A 23,689-nucleotide genomic window follows, 5' to 3' on the forward strand; every position below is an offset into this window, starting at 1 on the left:
AGATATTAATGTGGGCAAAATGAGTCTAACTTAGCAACTACCATTTAAATGTGGTATCAAAGGTTCAAATCAGCAGGCATATTTCAGGATTAATGCCACGTATTAACTTTTCGCTTTGATGTCCAGGTTGCAGCACGAAAGCCAACAACAAACTTCATTACAAATCCACCTCCCCAGTCAGAAAGAAGTATATGTGAAATGATTTAAATCAGCAACACAAAATACATACAGATAGGTGGTAGCCCACCCTGTTGCCCACCAGATTGGTGACTGAGGACCCCTGAGCCATATGTTCTCTATAGTTCTTGTCTCTTAGATTAGTGGCAGAAACCTTAAATATGAAAATAAATACATCTAAAAGAGTGAACTGAGCACATAAAAATTGAAATCTTCAGGTTAAAAGAGACAGCAGATCACGTAGATCGAGTGAACGCTCCGCTGTCGATCACAAATCTCCATTCTTGGGTCTTTGTCCACATTTTTCATTTACAGTCTGATGAGGGCAAAGAGGCACAAGTAACGATCTAATTGAGCAAGACATTTATATACAAAGACAAAAAATATATTGCACTTGAGAAGATCCTCCAGACCTCAGTTTAGAATTAGCAGCACCGTATTAAGTGCAATAAATGCATTGTGACAGTCAAGTAGAAGACATCAGGACAGAGCAGCCAAGATGGAGCGGGTAATTCCCCTTCCATAGACTCTTCCTTCTGGGTATCCTTATTCTTTAGGCAGCCAGCAGGCCACAGTTTTTGGATAAAAACTGCTGGAACTTCCAGAGCCCCAAATAAATCTCTCATCCTATGGGTCTTCATGCGAGTGGAATACATGGATTGATCAAGATTCCCCCTGTAAGTATCAGAAAGGAAAGTAGGAGTGAATAGTAATACAAACTGGTCCCCCTACCACCACCTCCCACTCATTTTATACAATGGCATTCACAGAGCACTCCACATTATGTTTAGTTGTAGGCGGACTGTCACGAACTAACATGATACTCCTTTCCATGGTGCTAATTGTGTTGCTTAACATATACATCTAAATTTCATTTTGTAGAGTCTGAATGCTGCATACTTGCACAAAACACAAATAATTTATTGGTTGCTAAGTTTTTCATATTACAGCAAGTTCTGTGGCCGCTGGTTTTACCAGCTCTTCAGGGATTTTTCTACTGATGTCCAGTGTAGGCAAATATCTACGTCATATGTGTCTTTGGTCATGTTAGCATGAGTGGAGTGGCTTTTGTAAATGACGTGAAAAGGCTAGAGTGGCACGAGACTGTTTTCATCTAAAATGCGGTTTTTAAATCGAAATCTTGTAGTTTGGACGTAACAAGCAGGTGGATGATATCATCATCTTTTTCAATATATAAGCCCTTGCATTGACATCACTCATTTCAGATTTATTTTCTTGTAGTCTTTTATTTAAAACTCCAGATATGACATAGCGAGAAAAATTTGATTTCACTTGAATTTCTGGCTCATCATAAATGTTAGGTTAAACGTAGACGGTCACATCGCAAGTTCTGTGACTCCTGTGCAAAGCTACACAATTATTTTGTAAAAGTCCTGCAATGTGTGAGCTCGAATGTCATTATTTTATTTGATATTATTTTTGTGAAATGTATACACTTTCTGGACGGTTCCAGGGTTAATCCCTACCTTGTGTCAATTTCTGCTGGCATCTACTCCCAGTGATTCTAAATTGCATTAACAGGTTAAAAAAAATGAAGAAGAACGAGCAGACGGATTTTCTTTCAGTCTCGCAAGTGCAACAACAACCTACGCTCTTCACTTGTTTTCTTTCATTTCCTCAGAATGAAGCAGTAAGCCCTAATCACAGACTCTCTTCAGATGTTTGGAAGTTCAGCACTGAGTGCTCAAATCAGAAATGGGAGGTTTGCAAAGGATCAACACAAAACAGAAGAGCCATCTTAAAGTCCCAAAGTCCTTTTCTCTTTTGTTGCCTATTCTGTACTATCTATATATATAATTCACTAAGGCAAGACAACCATGAAAAGCACGCCGGAAGGGGCGTGGATTCACTAAGCCGCCGACAAGTGAGACACCTATGGCACACGCAGGAAGGAGCCACGCCCACCAACTCCAAGACCATTGGATATGACAACAACTCGCAGGGCCAGGCCCACCAAGTCGGACGCGAGGACACAGAAAAAGTGGCGTCATTTATATTCGTCTGTCGTGGAGGTCACATGCGGTGCAGGTCAGGTTAATGCCATGTTCATGTCATGCACCTCCGAGCTACGTTGACTGTTCATAGAGGCATGTTTCTCGCGGAGGTAAATCGCCATATGCAGCATGTGAAACGGTTTGCGAGGGGTATCTCATGGGATCTTTAAAACAATCATTTACAACTGAGGTTAAAACACAATGAAGTAAGCAGTCTACAAGTTTTTGGTTACAACACATGACCGCTTGCACCATAGCAAACAGTTTTACACGCTACATACAGCAATTCGCATCCGCGACAAACATGCGTCTTCTTAGATGCTCCTGCAGGAACACAGAAGACGTTTTCCTGCCCACCAACACTCCTTTTTCACCGGCCCGCGTCTACCCTCGCTCTCTATGCATTCACACTGCCTACCCATGTGCCCGGACGCAAAAACTCACCGACCACCCAGCTAGCCCCTTTCGTCTGTGCTAGGAGTCCACATGCACGTTGAAGCCACGTTGACTTTTCATTATTCTTTTTGGTTTCGACACCATGAAAAACCATGCGAAAGGAACAACGAAGCCCCGCCCAGAAACTCTACCCCTCCTCCCACGTGCTCAGGAACGCACCTCAGACCACTGCCCGCCAAATCAAACAGCTCATCAAACACATACTCACTCGCTTTGGTCTGTGCTGCGGTCCAAACCCCGCTGTGAGCCACGTTGACTATTCTTTTGCCCTCCATGGCTGCCGCTTCAAATGTATTTCATGGAAACAACACTTCTTTCAATGTTATAGAAATTCCTGCTTCAGGTAACTGTTTGTTTCTGTCAGTCGGGTTTTTTTGGAGAAATGTCATTGACGAAACTGTTGCTCATAGCAAACTGTTTTACACGCTACATACAGCAATTTGCATCCGCGACAAACATGCGTCTTCTTAGATGCTCCTGCACTTTGTACACACCCCCCCTCCTGCCGTGGTCAGGTGTCTTGGTGGATTATATATAGAAAGGCAGCCAAAACCGCACAAAGCAATGAAAAGTCTACGTGAGTCACAGGTACGGTTACCACTTTTAATACAAAAAAATAAGGGACGCATACTGCAGCGGGGGCCAAGACCACAGGACGCGCAATTTCATTCTCAAATACGGGACGATTCCGTATTTTATTCTGTGGGTGGTGGTGCATGGCAGTTCTTACTTAGTGGAGCGATTTGGATGCTTATTTCCGAAAACGAGCGAGACTCCGCCTGCTAAATAGTTACACGACCCAACAGCGGTCGGCGTCCAAATTCTTAGAGGGACAAGTGGCTTTCAGCCACGTGAGATTGAGCATTAACAGGTCTGTGATGCACTTGCATGTCCAGTACTGCACGCGCGCTACACTGAATGGATCAACGTCTGTCCACCCGGCGTGGGTAAGCCGTTGAACCCCATTCGTGATGGAGACCGTGGCTTGCGATTGTTCCCCACGAACGAGAAATTCCCAGTACTTGCGGGTCATACGCTCGGACTGATTACGTTCCTGCCCTTTGTAACCCCATCCCACCCCCCGGTCGGGTGACTTGGTGGATTATATATAAAAAAGCACCTAGAACCGCAAAGAACAATGAAAAGTCAACATGGAAACCGACTGAGGCGGTGTTTGGAAAATTAACAGTCAACGTGACTCACAGGTGCGTGTGGACTGTACACAGACGAAAGCGACTCAGGTAGTGAGTTGGGGCGGGCACATAAGCGGGCAGTGCGCGTACTGAGCGCCGATCAACCCCGTCCTTTGCTTTGGAAGGAGAAGGCGCTCCTCCGGTTTTCAGTCACGGACAATTGCATGTTGCTTCATAGCGTGCATTGTTGCAATGTTACTTTTCTTGGTGGTTTATTAAACTAGTTTGCTTATTCTCTTCCTTTCCTGGTTATGGATATTCTGCTGTAGATGTGTTAATTTGTACCGTTAGCTAATAATATAATTAATATCCCTTATCATATAATGCTATTATAGTCTGTCATGTTACAATTTTCATTCATGCAACTTAAAGTACAAAACATATTATTACTTACTTTTATCAATGCAAATCGACACGCATTCTTCATACTCCATAATTTATGAAGGTCTTGTTTCCATCCTGAAATTAAAATTTTTTGGTTACTTTCCTTTTTTGGCTCTGAGAACAGGATGTGTCCTGTGAATTGCTGTACAGTAATTGCCTCTACGGGACACATATTAAAACAAAGGGTGTTGTACAAGCCCTTTGAGTAAATTAAGTTAAAATGCTTTTGTTGTGTTGGTACTTACCACACATTTGACATTTTCTAATGACATTGCATTATGTTTCTCGATAAATGAAATATTGACATAGCACATTGTAAGACTGCCATCGCTGTCTTCATCATCCACATCAATGGCATTGAAAAATATCTTCAGCTTCTCAGGAATGCAGATGTCCAAGATGATGATGACAGTGCCAAGAAGAATACACAGGAGGCCTACAAAAGATAAGGAACTTGCATTAAATCATGTGACCCAACAGCTCCACATACTTTTTATTTTTATCCTGTTTAATTAGATGATCAAAGGGTTGGAAATCATTTTCTCTCATCGCATGCTTGATATCATTTCTACTGAAATCTTCTCATTTAAGAATATCAAGCATATGAAATGCACTCTTTGACTAATATCTGCACATTAGATCACTTGCCTGTAGCCAATGAGAGCCAGAACGAGCCCCCAAAGTTGGTATTAAGAGCCATGGAGCCCAAACTTATGACACAAGATGGGACGTTCCTTATGGTGGAAAAGGAAATCAGCGAAAAGATCATGAATGTGCCCGTCGTGACTAGCATGTATCCGCCGTAAACGATGACGGGCATGGATAGGAGAACATTGGAGATGAGCCAGCAGCAGAAGGCTGTCCTGTGAGGAGACATAAAGTGAAAAAGAATGAAGGTGAGGCTCCCAAGGAGCATTCATTTAAATGCACACATTTTAAAACATGCTTATTTATGATCAGGTCACTAGGATCTGAAACCTATCGCAACCACATCAGGTGCAAGGCAGGAAGCAACTCTGGATGAGAAGCCAGTCCATTGCAGGGAACACCAAACAACAAGCCAGGTTCAAGGTGTAGATATTTGGAACAGGCTGGAAGGTCAACACACAGTCACCTAATGTGACATGGCCAGCAATTTTCAGTCCGGCAAAGAGATCAACAACCCAGTTGACAAGTCTGATGTGCCCCACAAATAAAGTCACGTAATAGGACATCAGATTTAAGTTAAATGGAGGCTGTAAATTGTCCAGATGTGAGCAGGTGTGTTTTATAATGGACCTCCATCCCACCCAGGGTTACCTCCTGCTTTACAAGCAACACACTCTTTATAGTAGAGAAAGAAAGTTTGGGATGTAAAATGGACGGATTTGTAAAACTGACATCCATTTCCACAGCAGATAGTATCCAACATTCTCAAGCGTTTCTTACCACATTGTTGCCGATGCATAGCGTCCCGAGTATTTATACTGGAAGTAAAGGCCACAGGGGCTGTCATGGGAGAACTTCTCTGCCAGGTAGAGTATGGGATTAGGTAAACCTTTCCGTAGACCTTCAGTGTACTCTTCATCATAGTTACCAGTCCACAGGAACCTTTCATTGTAGTCTATGGTTTCATTTAGCTGATGTACTGGATTACCTTCATGAGGAAAGAACAGAAAAAAAGCCTTTCAGTTTTATTACATTCACTAAGGAGCATCTGAACCTGCTGCAAAGTCCAAAAAAAAACCAAGAAAAAAAAAAACCACAAGTTGTCTTTAACAAGCTGTAATTCTTTAAATCCTGGATCTTTCATAAGTCCCAGAAAACAATACGGACATGGAAGCATCTTTCTAAGTTCTGCTGTCTGCTTTGTATTTAGTAAGTAGGTTTTAACATGTCAATGAAAACGTTTGGACATCCCAAGCCCAATTACATGTTTTGCGGACATTTGAAGTAAAAAAAAAACAAGAAAAGAAAAGTAAATACAAGTTAGACAGCAAACAAACTGAAACAATGGCATTTTTATGTAAATGTTACTGTACAGTTATGATGTATTGGATTAGCTAAAACAAAGCGATTGCAAATGTTTCGACACCCTTTCGGTCTCAGAACTCATTATGTGGTTATTTTGTATTTTTAACTACAAATCTCAACAAAACATGTAATTTGGCCAAGGGTGTCTAAACCTCCACATGGAACTGTGTAGTGTGGGGGGCACCATCCCAAGATGCTTTGTACCAGGGGTCCTCATTCACGGTCCTAGTGGGCTACCAGTATATTTCCTAATTAGAACCTGTTTATTTACAACTAAAGCAATGTGTTTTGTGGCTTAATTTTAGTTAGTTCACGTGTTATAATTCTGATCTCTCAGTTGCCTACTTTTATTTTAATACAGCTGCATTTAGGTTGTAATTGTTTCCTGTATCCTTAACCAGCTACCAGTAACAAAGAAAACTCCAACTCTTCAGCTGACTTCTTTGAGTCTACAAAAATGAATGGATAATGTTCTCAAAATGAGAAACACAACATTGTCATTTGTCTAACAAGCAATAAAGTTGAAAACAAAGTTTTACTGTCAGCAAGGACTTGCTTCTGATTAGGAAACTAGTTAGAATGAAAACCACTACAGCTCTCCAGGACCAGGACTGAGGACCCCTGAGGATTTTATACTGTACAGTATGCAAATGATTATACTATAGTTTTTACTTCTTTTTTAAAAAACCTGACTAGAAGGAAATGCTGCCTATCCTAGAAGAAGTCAAAAGCACAATCCTGGAAGTGATGCTAGCCTATAATCCACATTTACTCACAGAGCATCAATTAATACAGTATTCATGGGTTTGGGAGGAAATCTAATAGAAATTCATTAAAAACACCACACAAAATATACTGAATCATCAACTGAGCATTAGATCCTGGAAAATGTGAGAGAACTCCACTAACTGCCGAGCCAACACTGCAATCAGAGTAAGAGAAGGTTAAATAACTCGGTGTTGGGTGGGCATGGTCGGGGGGATTCAACCAGCACCCTCATGGTTCACAGTTAACCATCGCCGACAACAAGAACAATCCCCCACCGGCTGCTTCATTTGACGGAGTGCCGTTTGCCAATCATCTTCATTCTCACTGCAGCACATTGTTAACTTCCGTGGTTTCACAGACTAGACTTTGTGCTAGAAATTCAGCACCTTGGTCAGCATTCATCTATTCCTTTGCCCTGTCCTAAGCTGGTTCCTGCGTTGTTGTCAGTAAGGCTAAAAAAGGCTCCTGCATCCTACAATGTTGGGCTGGAAAAGGCCGGGTAAGAAAACAGATGCATGGATTTCCTTTCTCTTTAACTGGGGATGTTACTTGATTATTTGTTGAATAACAGTCAGCTGTAACATCTCGAGAAAGTGCGGTTTAAAGTAACAGGTTCGTATTTGTGTTACTTTGTAAGACGTGATCCGCGCAGTTAAGGACACTTAAACTGGAGCTAAAATATCATAAAGAACTTGCTACTTCATATTCATTCGACGAGGACATACAGAACCGTATCTAGTTTTGCAGTCGCAGCTGCTTTTAGCATTAAAAGCATCTCTTCTCGCAAAAACCCGTTCTTACAGCAGTTTTCAAATGAATATAAGAAAGTCACCCTTCCTGGACGAAATGTTACCCAAGTATGCCCTTCTTCCTTTCGACACACCCGCTTGAAATTGCTCGTTTCAGTTCACTTGAAAGACATTTTCTGCAAACAGCTACTTTTAGTGGGGTTTGTTTCGACTGCTTAAACACAAAAATCCCAAATTCTCCTGTCAACTGTGTCTCCTTTCTGAACTAGATTAGTCTGTTTCTGGCTAACCGAAAGAAAAAATATTCCATATCTTCTACATTATAGCCATATTCAGAACATGTTCTACAAATTCGAGATCTCTTACATTTGCATAATAGAGGCAATTCTTACCTGTGAGTGTCACGTTAATGCCTGTTAAGCCGACGTGCAGCCCGATCTCTGCATCGACAGTCGCATCACTGAAGTATTTGTACGTTGTGTTTGATCTAATGTAACCGATTGCCCAGTCGCTGGTAAAATTCACCACTACGAGAGAAAAAAAATATAAATTAAAATAAATGACAACAAAGATTGCAATTCAGTTAGCAGATGCACATTTTCCCATGAATGCCATCTACTTCAGCACTGATTAGTGTTCCGCTCTTAGAGCGAGCATTTAAGGCGTTGCGTCACAGCAAAGGTATAAGGTTATGAAGTCATGCGGCCATTAACTCCAGCTTAGGAGTGTTAGTGTTGTCAGTCCAGAGCCTTGTGTGCACCGTAGACAGCCAAATGGTGCGGGCAGATGTGCACAACTGGACGAAATGGAGAGTCGACAAAGCAGTTTACTGGGGTATACTGAATGGGAATTGGGCTAGTGTGGGACCTCCGATCGATAAAGCGTTAGGCAGATAAACACGAGGAGCGATCAGTGGCGTTACTCCAAGCGATACCAAGGAATTACACGAAGTCAATCAACGCACCATTAATGAGTCTACGTGGAGCTTGCGCTCTCTCTGTGTAGGCGCGTTCCTTTCGGTTTTCTACTTGTCCCCACCCTTTCAGCTAATTGATTTATAAACAAGTACCCAAAGTATTTAAAAAGTTGTAATTTACCGTTTGTGTTTAGTCAGAAAGTGCGCGTGTATCCTCAAACTCTGCTAGTCCGAGGCAGCTGGCTTTGACGAAAAACCTACACTTCTGCCCTTTGGCTGTTATAATTCTAGTCAATCGGCGTTTGTTTCTTCAGTTGGAACAGAAACAGCAAGTAAGAATGAAAGGCTGCTGTGGTTCCTCCGAGGCATGCTATCGTCGTTAATGCTTTAATTCTTGAGGCGAAGCGGACATCTTGCGCCTAAATACCATGCATTACGTTACCACCCACAAAATTGCTTGAACTATTTTGGCATTGCCCAAGATCATCTGTCTTGTGCTGTGGAATTATTTGACATGTTATGCGCACGCCAGGTTGATACAAATGTTCATAAAAGCGCAGTCGGGAAAATTAATGAATTCAGATGAAGTCTAGCAAATGTTATGTGCTACACTCCTTAAAAAACTGGTTCCTTAATGGCATTTTACTGGGTTGTGTGGCTCCTTGTTAACAAAGAACCATTTCTTTATGGGAAGGGTTCTCTGTATATGATTTGTTTCTTTCTATTCTGTCTTTAGAAATGTTCCTGTTAGATTAGATTATTCCCAAGGGGAAATTTTTACGTGAAGGTGGGCAAAACAAAAATATCCGACGTATATAGGCTACCTAGCAAGAGGCAATAGATCAAGGAAACCTGATCTTAGTTTATGCATGCAGCGGCAGTCATTGTGTTACCTGTCACGACCCTAAAGATTCTTTCTGCAACCGTCTTTTTGATAATTCTGTATTGGAAGCAAAATGGCTCCCCTATGGCTTCGCTGTGAAGGACTGCTTTGCCACCTTTATTTTTAAAAGTATACCCCAAGTATAAAACAAAGTTTATCATTCAAATCCAATGATAATTGATACTACAGCGCCTCCAAAGTGTATACCATTAAGGGATTTGGCTTTAACTGTTACAATAAGATTGCAATTGTAAATTACGGTACAGTGTACCCGAAAAATAATAACTTACCGACAATCACCACACCAATGAACAGGCTGAGAATAATTCGAAACATCCAGAACATCCTCTGTAAATTAAAAATATATTTGTTTATATTGTATATATATATATATATATATATATATATATATATATATATATATATATATATATATATATATATATATACAGAATCAAGACATCATTTGTTTTAATTTCCCATCAAAAATGATCACCTCTGCTGCATATACAACATTAAATAAACGGGGCTTTAAAATATAATGAGCGATGTTTATCAAAATCCTTTATCCGAAATAAGCTCCAAATCGCAAGAAAAAAGTACACAGGTGATACCTAATGGCAGAGCTGCTCGAGGTAACTGAATTTGACAGCAGAGACCTATCGGGGCGCGCTGTGCTGAGCCGCCCTACTCCTCCTGACTCAGTCTCACCACCAGCTTCATCAAAAAAACGCGGACGCTTGGTTTACTCTCAAAGTACTTTAAACTGCCCAACATGCATGTCTGAGAGTGGCAATCCTACTTTTCGGCTGATGCTGTCAGGATAGGATGCATGCGATCCCTCGAGACCCTTTAAAGGTATTCAGAAATGAAAGACTGTAGCTAAGTTAACATGAACCACAACTTACCGCTTTTCCTCTGATTCCCGGAAGGATTATGAGAAACGTGCAAATAAAGACCAAAAACACCAGAATGACAATAAGCTGGTTAATATTAAAGATATACGAGGTCATTTTGTGGGGGTAGAAGGGGTACACGGAGTCGTAGAACGTCATCCTTTTTTCTGTTGCTGTTTCTGTTAGTTATCTGAAAGTAAAAAGACAAAAAACACAAAAAATAGTAACATGATCTATTTGTGCTAAAACAGAATGTCGCATTTTCATGTTTTGTTTTTTAAAAGTTAAAACTAATTATAGCAGCAATAAATTAACAGAGAAGTAGAGGAAGATAATGAGTTGAATTAAAATGTCTTACAGATCGAAAGCGTTTGCCGACAGGACTCTTCTCTCCAATTATTAAGAGCTCAAGTGCTGCAGATTTCTCCTTGCTCGGTTCTTGGTGTTGCTCTTGAAAGTGTCCACGCGGATCGTGTGCCGATGTCACTATTTATAGATCTGCGAAGAAGATGGGGGATGATGATGCTGTATTTGTTTAAGTTTGGGAAATTCTAAGGAAAGCCACATGCAAATAACACTGCCCAGCCCCTTCGCCTTGTGACCTCCTTTGAAGGAAATTCATCCTTCAATGTGAGGTGTCACTTGCAGTTCAAATGCAGAGTTCCTCCCGTTATGGTCGGCTGAAAAGCGTTCCATTTTATGAGTCCGTTTATGAGCATTTTTTTTTATTGTTTGAAAATTTCGCGTGTCACTGCACGAATTGTACCAGACGTGCGAAGAAGTTTTTAAGACCCATCTGAGAGGTCCGTTGACTGGAAGAATCCAGCAACAGGTATGATATCCTTGGAACCACGTGGGTTTTCTGTGTTTCTTTAAAATAAGGTTGATTTGTCTTTTATTAACACAGGTATGATATTCAGCATTGCATCCTCCGTATATTGGAGCGTGAGAATCAAGTTAAAGTTGAACGAAACAGAAAGCGCTCGCAGCGCAGCCCACTAGGTAGCGCTCAATTCCAAAAACAAACTCGTGAATGGGGACGTTTAATTCATAAAATGTGCTTCGAGTTTAGAAGTTAAAAACCGGGAAGCGATTTCGAGCGATAATACGCTTGTGTTAATTGTATATGAAGACATTATAACAGGCATCTTTATCCTACCAGCGGCAGTTTTACCTGAAGAAAGAGGTAAGAAGCGCAGCGGGGCGTGCGGATGAGAAATGTTTGGAAAAACCCCGCTGAGTTTAAACCGATAAGCTCGTGGATTAGACGGCGCTCCAAAACCTCCGGGAAGCTCATAATTATGGTATGTATGATTTGTTGCACGAGTGTTAAGAGGAAAAAATAGTTTCGAAATAAAAACGTTACTTCTACTCTTCAGGTTTTAACCCTTTCGTTAAATCAAAGTTAGCTCGGTGCTTAAATTTTATCAATGTCTTTAAAATCAACAGTGGAAAGTATCTTTATTATTTGATATCAGTGTCACAATAAAGAGAGCTGAATTATAAGAAACAAAACTAAGAATAAATAAGCAGCAGTTTTGTCTATAAAGTCTGCTCGGTATAATTGAAAGTGTTCCTGCAGGGCTGCTAATTACTTTACGAGAAACGACACGTGGAGTTTCCCGGCAAGTAGCCCTTTTTCACACATGCACCCTAATAACTGGTAGGGGCGGGAGGGTCTTTGTTCGCCTGTCTGCTAAACTTATCAAAGAGATTAGCGTGTTTGGCAATGCGATAGAATGAGTGTCAAAATGAGGTCCCGTCTACTTGCAGGTGCACCGGTGCATCTGAATTTCCAGTAAAATGCATTTGATTTGCTCCCCTGTGGCGCATCCGGAATCGGTGAGGGTGGCGGTGGGTATAGGACGGCTCTGGCCGTCTAATTGAGATATGGTGTTGGCAAAGCGTACTCGAACTTCAGATTTGCAGATCCTTTTTATTTATTAGTGCGTTTTGTCGCCAGACTTCGTTTGCCACCCACACTTCAAAATGATGAAGGCAATGCCATAGAGGAACCATTTTGGGTTCTCAAAACAACAATCGACACGAATGTTGAAGAAAGGACATCTTTATGGAGCCTGTTATGATCTAAGCAGAACAATGAACTGATACGAATAGATTTGCCAAATCCCAGTGGGTTCCTGATTTTAACATGTGCATATAATTGCACTGAATAATTTCATTTTTTTAAATCTGTTAGATTTTTGCAGGTAGCCTACTTTACATTAAAGGTGTCGGTTCTGTGCACAGAATCTTTTGAAAGTCTAGATAACCGGATTGATACGGCAAAGAAGCCTTCCCGGAATAAAATGGTTTAAACCCTGGAACTATTAAATCAGCCATTAGGAGTTCGCATTCTAAAAAAATAAAGGTGCCAGCGTGTGTTTTTCAGAGCGGTGCCATAGGGGATCCATTTCTTGCCCCAAAGACTTGTATTTATTTAGCTCAATAACAGGCTTTAAACAGCAATAAATGGAATATACATGGCAGTTTGCGCACAAAGTTGCTTCTTTGTGCTTTGGAAAATAACCCATCTCAGAATGAAAAGTGTTTTGTCAAGGAAATGTACTACGAGGAACCACACAACCTGCTAAAAAACTGTAAATTGCCACAACCTTTTAAGAGAGTGGATGGGTCTTTTGGGAACAAGAAGTGGCACCGCTCTGAAAAACACACTCTGGCTAGTCTCCTGCTATAGGGTGCCCACCATACATTAAAAATTTCACTTTTTCAACATATTAGATTTGAAAACGCAAAGAAACAACTTCATATGTAAAGAGCCTGTCCTAGAATGAAATGGTTCTTTGTCAAGCAATGGGGAACCATGCACACAACCCAGTAACGAACAACAAAATGTATTTTGCGCTTTAAACGTTACGGATCCCGTGTCACATTTCTTAGACTCGTATTGATATGATTTGATGCGTACAGGTATTTTTGAATAATATGACGCTACCAAGAGTCCAGATATCATCCTTAACCCAGTTAACAAAGACTGGTGCTCTTGTCTTCTGGTTCTCAAATGTTTTTCCCCTTTTTAGATCAATCCAATCCCAACACTTTACTCGTTTTTTTCCCCTTTTACAAAAAGTTATGCAAGTGATTTCTAACCAAATACATTTTTTGTTTTAATCATTTCTACTCAAATGAAAGTTTATTTATATTTAGATATCCTCAGTCTAATGCTAATCCGCGTTAACTTTATTTAATTATTACTAAGTGAAGCCTAATAACGTATTGATAATTAAAGTTAGATGTTACTGTCTGTTAATTTGTTTACGAGAAATGACTCTCGGGGTTTCCCGGCCGTTCCTTATACAACATCCAAATAACATCGGGGGCTGGGGGTGGTCTTCTTTCACCTGTTCATTGTTTTCTAAAGGCATTAAGATGATAAGATTGTTTGCAGATGCGACACATTGTAAAACTAAATGAAGCAGCTTCCACTTTCAAATGTTCTGGTGCGTTTAAATGGCGAGAGCAAAGCCAGGTTTCAGTTATTTACTTACCGTCGAGGAGCGTCTTTGACATCTTTGGTGCACAAATCTTCTCTTCGTTCGATTTCAGCTTCGCGACGCCTTTTCTTGTAAGTCCCTTCGTATGTGCTGTTGGGATATACGTCGGTACTTTAAAATTATTTGTATCCTACATTAAGTATCCCTGAATTATAATAAACAATAATAGGTTGTTAGAGAATCTTCAATTGTGCGCTTCTTTGCTATGGCGACTTTCAAAGTCTGTTCTGTTGTCTCACGAGATATTTTCCCTTTTTTGTGTAAATCAAATGTTTGAAGACCTCTGACCAGTTTTTTTTTTTTCATATATGTATTAAAAAAAAAAAGGAAATTAACATCATAAACGATTTCCCATTGTGCCCCCTAGTTGTCAAACTCCCGGTCTTGTCTTTTCTTTTCTTTTCGGTCTGATTGTTCAGAGAAGGTCCTGCCGCCACTTGAGAGATTTGCTGCCTCTCAGGTTACTTTCTTAAGGGGCCACTCTTACAAAGCCAGCATTCTGCAACGATGCCTTCTGCTCGGACATTTAGCTGTTTAATCGTCTTCATCTTCATAACACAGACTGGTAAGTGTTTAACTTCGCTCGATTCCGCGTATCTGGTTAGGCTTTCAATTTCTAAAGAAACTGTTTTTGTTAAACTTTGCAAACAAGTTGTTGTCCTATCTGTAAACGTGAGGGAAAACTACGTAAAATGAAAGCTCGAGTAATAATTAAATGACTTGATCATTCAGGTTTCCAGTCGCGCTCCTACATGGTGCTTGGCTGTCGGTTTCATTCTAACCGATTTCTTACTTGCATTGAATTTCATGCTATTGATGGACACGACATTAATTTAAAATGTGGAGAGCGTCGAAAATGCGAGTTGAATTACGAAATTCAGAAAGATTTTTAAATCGTACTCGGCTTTGGAAAACAGTCATCATTTAACTTCGTTTAGATCTTAAGTTTCTGTGGGTTGTGTTCTCTCTTAATGAACTGTAAGGTGTATGTTATCAGTTAACCAAGAGTGGAACCGCTAGTTTGAAATCTTTATATTTTTTAATTGACTACCATGCAGAATACCATAGCAAAATGCAGAAAGGAGACCCCGTCTGTCCCTGTGCATACTGGTTGGTGATCATAAGGCAATGCGTGCCACTCTTTTAAAAGTAGAAATGCCAGACTGGTTTTTTAGAGGGATGCTACAGGAGAACTAAGTTTGACTCCCAAAACAACCATCCAGAAAGTATCTTTGACATGAATTTGTATCAGATTGCATAAATAGGCAAGTGGTTAAGACCCTGGACCCCAATTGCAGAGGTTGTGAGTTCAAATCCTGCTGCTTGTGCTCCAACTGATAAAAGCAACAAAATGCAAGCAAATTCTCTGATACAGCATTTCTCAACCTTTAAGTATTTGCAATCCGAGTTTTCATAGCAGTTTTAATCGCTCCCCTAACATTTTTTTGAAATGTAGATGCTTATTTTATTATCAACATTTATCTAACTCTATTGTTCTAGTATCAGAATTTAATTTAATTTGTTTTGGTTTCAACAGATTTTTTTTTTTTTCCATATTTTGATTCTTGTTTTCTTTTTTTCACATCTTCGCGCCCCCCTTTTTGTTACTTCACACCTCTCTAGGGGGGCCTTCCCCACAGGTTGAGAACCACTGCTCTGAGATGTTTTAAGCTGCCTTGAATAAAGGTGTTGGCCAAACCATCTGTAAATTCCAGTGGGCTCCTGGTTTTCATGCATACAGTAACTCAAGCTTTCTTGATCTGTTAGCATTCAGCCAGTAAACATTAAAGGTTTCCATTTTGTCCTTTATCAATGCCCAAAAGAACAAATTTCATATGCAAAGAAAGAAGCCTTTCCAGAACTAAATGATTCTATGAGGAAGCACACAGCTCAGTAAAGTGCCATTATGCTCTTGTTAAGAGTCCAGGATTGGCACAACCGGCTTGCTCTCATAAAATTATAAAGTTATTAGAAATGCAATGCAGCACAATATGAACTGGAGCATGACATCCTGCTAAACTGTTCATTAACAGCCTGAAGATGAGTGACCGCAGAGCGCATCCCGTCAGTCAGGACTCCTCCATTCTCCACTCCAGGTTTTACCATCAAGTCACAGGTTCAGTGTGCCAAGGGTTAAAAGTGACTGGTTCAGATACTCTGTCATCCCAACTGCTGTTAATCTTCTAAAGAAGTTCAGCTTTAATAAACATCCACAGGTTTAAATTACAGGATGAGCTGTCAAGTCTAAATGTTTGTATTTATTGTGTTTAATATGTTTAATCTGATATTTTTTACTCTGTTTTGTGCTCACTGCTACAATTTATTCATTTTGTAGTAAGTTTATGCAGGGTGGCCGTGTTCTTTGTGATATGTTTTTAATGTTCTGTCGTGGTCTCTCTGTAAAATCCTGTTGACAAACCAAATCTCTCTCTTGGGACAAATACAAAGCCAGTTGCCCCTGTATCCTCTGAGATTGAGACGTGGGAGTCCTCTTATTCTCTACAAATTTTAGTTTTATTTAATAATATTTAAAAGTGGTTAGAGTTTGTTTAGGCAGCCAGCTCTTTGGAAAGCAGTTGTAACTACTGCGTCGACAAAACAAGAAATTTCTTACAATTTGCACCTCTGTGAGTTCACCAATAAGTAAGAATTGGTGTAAATTATTATGGAAGCAGGAAGGAAAAGGTGATAGCTGAGGGCCCTCGTAACACACATGTCCATATAGCCGATTACGTTTCTCAGTAACATAAACCTGTGCGTTTTGTGAGCCTACAACTGGATGGGTTGCTCCTGTGGCACAAGTGACCAGAGAATTTATTTCATGGATGTTTTTCATTTTGTTTGCTGTTATCCAGCATTGGTCAGCTTTGGGCCTTGTTCTTTTAGGAATTTTGTCTTCTTACCATGTAATCATGATGATTTTTTTTTTTTTTCTTGGCTACCACTACAAACTAAAAGGGGTAAGTTGAAAGAAAATAAAAAATTTGGGGAAGTATTCCTTTTTAATTATCTTGAAAAGGTATTTAGGTCATTATGCTAAATTATAATGAATTCATGATTGTCCTTTTTGTGTGGTCTCTTTTAGCTTCTCAGTCCAATATAAAGTGGGAGCTGCAAAGATACGATGGCTGGTATAATAATTTAGCCCAACACAATCGAGGATCAGTTGGTATGAAATTTTATTTGAATTTTCTTCTTGGAAGTAGTTGCTTATCTTTTCTTTCACTGCAGTCGCTCTCTGACGGATACCTCATTGCAGACTTCGATGTCGTATTGATAATATTTATGGTATTGGTGTTCACACAATTTTAAATGAGTTTGCATCAATAAACACTTAGGAATAAATGTGCTCTCGTGTTTTCTGATGTCAGCAGAAGCAGTCATGCAGTCCTTCTCCCGCTCTAAGGAACACATTGTTTATCTTGAGCCTGAAAACAGTAGAGTTTCAAATTTCATACTTCATCAGTTTTTCGGTATTGCAGAGCAGTTATTTAACTTGCCGGGTTTCAGTAAATTTGGTTGATTCATTTATTCTTCCTGTTTGTGTTTAAAAAGCAAACATCATTCCATCCATTTTCTCAACCTGCTTATCCAGGACAGGGTCACAGGGCAACTGGAGCCAAACTTTTGAGACAAGGCCAGAAAACCACCATAACCTTAAAGGACAAGTTATTTCTGTTATCAGTAACATGAAATTCTTTTTTTATCAGTTAAGCTCTGCTGCACACTCACACCAACATGAGGGTGTCCAGTTTCTCAGAAATTTTATTAATTTCCTCATCGTACTTTATAAAGTATAGGGTGGTGCAGAATTGAGAAAATCAGGAAAGCATGAGTTGTCAAATAGTCCAGAGCGCTGAGCATATATGCTTCGCTGAAGTCTTGCTGAAAACATTCAACATAGTAGATCAGGAATGGAATCCGGTTCAGCCATTTTACCTGATAATCCTAATTATAGTTGACACAACTGAAAAGATTTTTGCAGCATTCTGGGTTGTTTTATTATAATAATTCTTTACATTTTCTCACACTCCACACATGGAGAACCCAGGACACATGAACCCATGATCTACTTACTGTGAGGCAGCTGTGATACCACTGCACCACCTGCATGGAGTGGATTGCCATTTTGGCTTCATTCTCTCGTTCAGCGTTGAGTTCTCTAGAGGTTACTGTCCAGGACGGGTATCAAATCCTGTCCTAGAAGGGCTGTAGTGGCTTCAGGTTTCATTCCAGCTGCTTCCCAAACTAGTAATGTACCGCTCAGTTTAAAAAGAATTGTCATTTAAGATTCATAACCCTTCATTACTTCCTTGTTCCTTTAGCAGCAATGTTAACAAAACAGCAAAGTGATCCAATAGATGCCCAGCTAACTCGTGGGGGTCTTGGACTCTGTTCTTGGAAGGCCACCATTTTCACTACCACCAGATTTCATAATTGGAAGCCAGTGCTTGCTGTTAATGAAATCTGTTCTTTAATTCTGTTGCTTATTACTGCTTTTTTTTGACAAGATTGTTTGTTTTCTGTTTTTCTGAGCTCGACATCCAAATTTTTTTTTTTTTTTTTGACACAGTACAAATGGCGTGCTCGGACACAATCTCGGCTCCCTTTTTTTTCCCGTTCTATCATGGTACATAAAAACAAGGGACATCAGATAAATTATTGCCGGGTTTCAGTAAATTTGGTTGATTTTATTCTTCCTGTTTGTGTTTAAAAAGCAAACCTCATTCCATCCATTTTCTCGACCCGCTTCTCCAGGACAGGGTCACAGGGCAACTGGAGCCAAAACTGTTGACAAGGCCAGAACACCACCATGTCCTTTAAATTTAAGGTTGAATTATGGTTGTTATTTCTGTTAGCGGTAACATGAAATTCTTTTTTTATCAGTTAAGCTCTGCCGCACCCTCGCACCAACATGAGGGTGTCCAGTTTCTCAGAAATTTAATTTCCTCATCATACTTTATAAAGTATAGGGTGGTGCAGAATTGATACAATTGTGAAAGCACGAGTTGCCAAATAAGAATGAAGAACCTGGACATGCTGATCTTTCTTCACAAGAAACACTGTCATGGATACCTTCAGTGTAGTGTCTCCACATAACCTAAAGCACTGCTTTTGTGACCTGGTTGAGCTCCTGTCTCTGAAGTAGGAAGCAAACAGTTCATACTGCGGTTGCACAACAAGTTCAATCCAATAAGCCGCTTGAGTGAAGTGGTTGCATCCATTTTGGATTTCAAGTCCATACTACAGGATTTTGAAAGGTTAGGAGCACGAACTGCATTGCCATTGTATTGCTGCACCCACCACATGATAAACCAACTCCAGATTAGGACCCGAGTGCAGCCATGTAACGGGTGACACCTCGACACCACACTAGTTCAGATGGAGAGGAACAGTGTGAGATTTTTTATTATGGTGGCTGGAGTGCCAATTCTGCCACCAAGCCCCAAGTTTTTCCCTGTAGGTTGGAGGGCCTACATGAAGGGATGGATGCAGATTAATGTCATACCCAGGTTAAGGGCCTTGCTCAAGGGCCCTAACAAATTTGAAAGGAATGGTTTTATTTGTCCAGATTGCTGAGCATATATGCTTCACTGATGTCTTGCTGCAAACATCCAACATAGTAGATCAGGAATGGAATCCGGGTTCAGCCATTTTACCTGATAGTCCAAATTATAGCTGACACATCTGAAAAGGTAATAGATTGAAAAGTTAACATTTTTGCCGCACTCTGGGTTGTTTCATCATAATAATAATTCTTTACATTTTCTCTCACTCCACACATGGAGAACCCAGGACACATGAACCCATGATCTACTTACTGTGAGGCAGCTGTGCTACCACTGTAACACCTGCATGGATTGATTTGCCATTTTGGCTTCATTCTCTCGTTCAGCGTTGAGTTCTCTAGAGGTTACTGTCCAGGACGGGGTATCGAATCCTGTCCTAGAAGGGCTGTAGTGGCTTCAGGTTTCATTCCAGCTGCTTCCTAAACTAGTAATGTACCGCTCAGTTTAAACTGAATTGTCATTTAAGATTCATAACCCTTCATTACTTCCTTGTTCCTTTAGCAGTAACGTTAACAAAACAGCAAAGTGATCCAATAGATGCCCAGCTAATTCGAGGGGGTCTTGGACTCTGTTCTTGGAAGGCCACCATTTTCACTACCACCGATTCATAATTGGAAGCCAATGCTTGCTGTTAATGAAATCTGTTCTTTTAATTCTGTTGCTTGTTACTGCTTTCTTTTTCCCAAGATTGTTAGTATTTCTGTTTCTCTGCGCTCGACATCCAAATCACAGCAAATTAACATTTCTGAGACCTTTTCAATTATTTTATTGAAACAAATTTGAGATGAAGACAGAAATGGGATGACATTAGGTGCTCACCTGTTGGCAAACTTTACAGTTCATTATTGTTTGACTGTTGGTCAAAGCCGATGTCACATCACATGACTTCTCATCCTAGGGTATGTCAGACTTGTCAACTGCAGGTCATGCCAATTTACAACTGAAGATCGCTTGGCATGTCAAAATAAGTGACCGCATGCCAACCTTCTAGCACCCCTTTTAGGGACGGCTAATAGCGTGCTGCCTGATGGAGTTGGTGCATTAGAAAGAGAACAGGAATGATGTGTTTGGACACAATCTCGGCCCGTTCTATCATAGTACATAAAAACAAATATATATATCTATATATACTTACTTCTGGATTATTATTTATTGGTTGTCTGCTCTCGTGCCCACCGTAAATGACTAAAGACAAAATCAAACCTTTTTTGGTATCGTCCGAGTCCATAGCCAAGTAGCTGGAGTGGGTCACTGGGTATGTCGCATTACAAGGCAGAAGTCCACTCACTAAAATTTATTTAAATGAAGGCTTTGACTGAAAATGGATGGAAACGTGACATAATGAGACACAGACTTAAGTGGGGGGGAAAAAAAAAACTGTTTAGGTTTGTAAATCTTGAACAGAGTCCATTTAAAAAGATGAAAATGTCTGTTCAATTAGGAGCAGTAATTGGTCACTACTAAGAAAGTGGCTGAAATGAAAATCTGCTGCTGTCTTGGACCTAACATGCTTGTGCTAGAAAATTGTCATGCCTAGTCAGATAATGCTGGACGTGTTTTGGTGGTTAGTTCCTTTTCCTGTAAGAAAAGATGCCATTCTTATATAGTGCCTGCCACATACAAAGGGAAAAGTTAATCCCACCTTGTGTGTATAATATGTCATTATAAACTGACTTTCAGGTGACACATGCTGCATTCTTTAACTTTTACATCCCAGTGCAGAATTGCCTGTCATCCATTTACCTTTATACAAATACATCCCTTCCAATCCTTCTTCTCTAAATATTTGTTGTTTTATATAGTGCCTTTTAAAACCTGCACAAATGCTAAATGCCTTACAAAAAGCTATAATTCTTTTCTGTGTCTCTGAATATGTAGTATACAGTCTACCTATTCTTCTACAGGTTCCCCATTTATGAGAATCTCCCCAGCCCACTATGCCGATGGGGTGTTTGTGGCGTTGCAAGAGCCTGAGGTCCCCAATGCACGTGAAATCAGCAGTGCTGCAATGGCCGGGAAGTCTGGGCTGCCATCTGCCAAGAACAGAACTGTGCTGTCTGTCATCTTTGGTAAGTGACCAGTGTCCCGTTTGCATGTGTGATAGGGGAGGGGGGACTATGTTGTCATTGCCATGTTTTTGGCTTAGTAAGTCCAAATATTTTAAATGTGAGCTTTTTTTTTTTTTATTGGGACCCCCCAGTCTATCCTCTTAGCCTTTCTCATATTCAGTTTCACGGGGTCTCTATGTGATGTTTTGTTTGTCAGTATTTGTTTATTGTAAGGTACATTACAGCAGAAACCAGACTGCAATACAAAGTTGAATATACAGTACCAACTGTTTAGTCTAATAAAATGCAGACTGTAAAAATAACAAACAGTTGCAGCAATGACTAATATCAAGAAGAGTTTAGATGTACGCTCACTGGTCTAATTCTAAGGACCACTATACTAATACAGGGGTAGGACCTCCATTTGCTCTTTTAAACGGTTTAAGTTTTTGATGAAATGAATTTCACAAGATGTTGGAAATATGTACTTGGGATTCTTATCTATTTTGACTTAATTGCACCATACAATGTTTGTCAGCTACACAATCTTGCTGCACATTTCCCATTCCACCACATCTCAAAAGTGTTCTATTGGATTCAGATCTGGAGACTGGAAAGGGCCCAGTCTGAACACTGAACTCTTTGCCATTTTCATGCAGCCAGTTTTGCATTGTCATCTGATGCATCCCCTAATGGCTACAGTATTTCCACTATGGTAATGCATGTGGTCAGCAACAATACTCGAATAGGCCGTGACATTCTAGTGATGGTTGGTTGGTATTAATGAGCCCCAAGTGCACCAAGAAAACTTGCCCCACAATATTCCATCACCATCTAGAACTATTGACACAAGGCAGGTTGAGTGGATGGATTCATTCTGTTGATGCCGATCAGCAGAAATTGAGATTCATCAGACAAGGCCCTCGTTTTTTCAAGTCTTTAACTGTCCAGTTTTGGTGAGTCTGTGCCCACTGCAGCCTTGGTTTTCTGTTCTTGGGTGGCAGGGATGTGACCTGATGTGGTCTTCTGCTGTTGTAGCCCATCCACCTCAAATGTTGTGCATTCTTGGGTGCTTTTCTGCTTACTGCAATTGTAAAGTGGTCATCTGATTCGCCATTTCCTTTCTGTCAACTTGGACCAATCTGTCCATTTTCTTCTGACCTTCTCGTCAAAAAGGTATTTGCAGAACTGGGTGCTTCTTGTTTTACTCTGAGTAAACTCCAGAGACTGTTGTGTGTGAGATCATCAATTACAAAAATACTCAAATTGGCTCATCTGGCACTAATAATGATGCCATGATCAGAGTCCTATTTTTCCACATTCTGCTGTTTCATGGACATTAACTGAAGCTCCTGACTTGTACCTGCAGGATTTTGTGTATCGTGCTACCTTCACCTGGTTGGCTGATAAGTTAATGGCATGGATAAGCAGGTGTTCCTATTTATTTAAACAACAAATGCCAAAGGCAGCTTTTCATTGCTGATCTTTGCTTTGTCTTTACTTCTAGCTGTCCTCTGTGCATTGCACATGGCTACCTAAACAGCCTGGTAAAGTGCAGCATGTCTCCATATTTTTAAAGCAATCTGATTCCTATATGTGAGAAATGCCTTCTGGGGAACAGATGGCTCTAAGGAATCCCGATGGCATGAAAGAAACACTTTATGAGACAAGTCAGAGAGAGGCGTTCTTAGTTTTAGAAGGCCGGTAACTGAGTCCCCTGGCAGGTATAATAGGATCTTTTTGTCGGCTCACAAAGAGGCAGTGTGCTTGGAATTTTTGGAAACAATGCAATTGGTTGAGCCGTGATAGCCCATTGGCAGCCAGGAGGTAATGCTAGTGGACTTGGTTTGTGACCGTGACGTGCAACTGAATGACAGTTGAGTGCTTTGGTTCAGGGTAGCTTGTAATACTATTCCGCATCCATTGATTTCTAATTTAAATTTTTACTGGGGAAAATTAACATTTTCTCCATACTCCAGTATTGAGTATTTTATAGTTGCAAGTGTAGAGTGTATATACAGAAAATTACTTAAATAATCATATAACCTCTAAGTGAAAACAAAAGATACTTGTTGCAAATGGCAAGGCCATGCAGGAAATTCCTTT

The 23,689-nt window shown here is 40.3% G+C and overlaps 2 protein-coding genes across 5 annotated transcripts in view; one reads left to right on the plus strand and one right to left on the minus strand.

Moving 5' to 3' along the window:
* Positions 1-523: 523 nt before the first annotated feature.
* duox2 (dual oxidase 2) lies at positions 524-10,898 on the minus strand. Its single transcript, XM_039773708.1, has 9 exons — positions 10,809-10,898; positions 10,463-10,640; positions 9,845-9,902; positions 8,148-8,282; positions 5,654-5,861; positions 4,874-5,088; positions 4,471-4,661; positions 4,236-4,300; positions 524-852 (listed from the first exon to the last, which is right to left on the minus strand). Exons 2-8 carry the CDS (start codon positions 10,607-10,609, stop codon positions 4,265-4,267), a joined length of 990 nt encoding a protein of 329 aa, XP_039629642.1. The 5' UTR covers positions 10,610-10,640; positions 10,809-10,898; the 3' UTR covers positions 524-852; positions 4,236-4,264.
* A 47-nt stretch (positions 10,899-10,945) lies between these two features.
* The window catches only part of duox (dual oxidase), a 95,793-nt gene continuing 83,049 nt past the window's right edge, over positions 10,946-23,689 (plus strand). The window contains exons 1-4 of one of the 4 annotated variants that reach the window (XM_039773706.1): positions 10,946-11,282; positions 14,385-14,530; positions 17,051-17,134; positions 21,440-21,604. In XM_039773706.1, coding sequence (XP_039629640.1) covers positions 14,473-14,530; positions 17,051-17,134; positions 21,440-21,604 — 307 coding nt within the window. In that variant the 5' untranslated portion in view covers positions 10,946-11,282; positions 14,385-14,472. Of the gene's footprint in view, positions 11,283-11,402; positions 11,637-11,665; positions 11,755-13,879; positions 14,037-14,384; positions 14,531-17,050; positions 17,135-21,439; positions 21,605-23,689 lie in introns of those variants that run through there. The other 3 variants (XM_039773707.1, XM_039773705.1, XM_039773704.1) reach the window with 3 other exon arrangements.

The sequence above is a fragment of the Polypterus senegalus genome, chromosome 12 (assembly GCF_016835505.1).
Source record: "Polypterus senegalus isolate Bchr_013 chromosome 12, ASM1683550v1, whole genome shotgun sequence".
Taxonomy (NCBI): Eukaryota; Metazoa; Chordata; class Cladistia; order Polypteriformes; family Polypteridae; genus Polypterus; species Polypterus senegalus.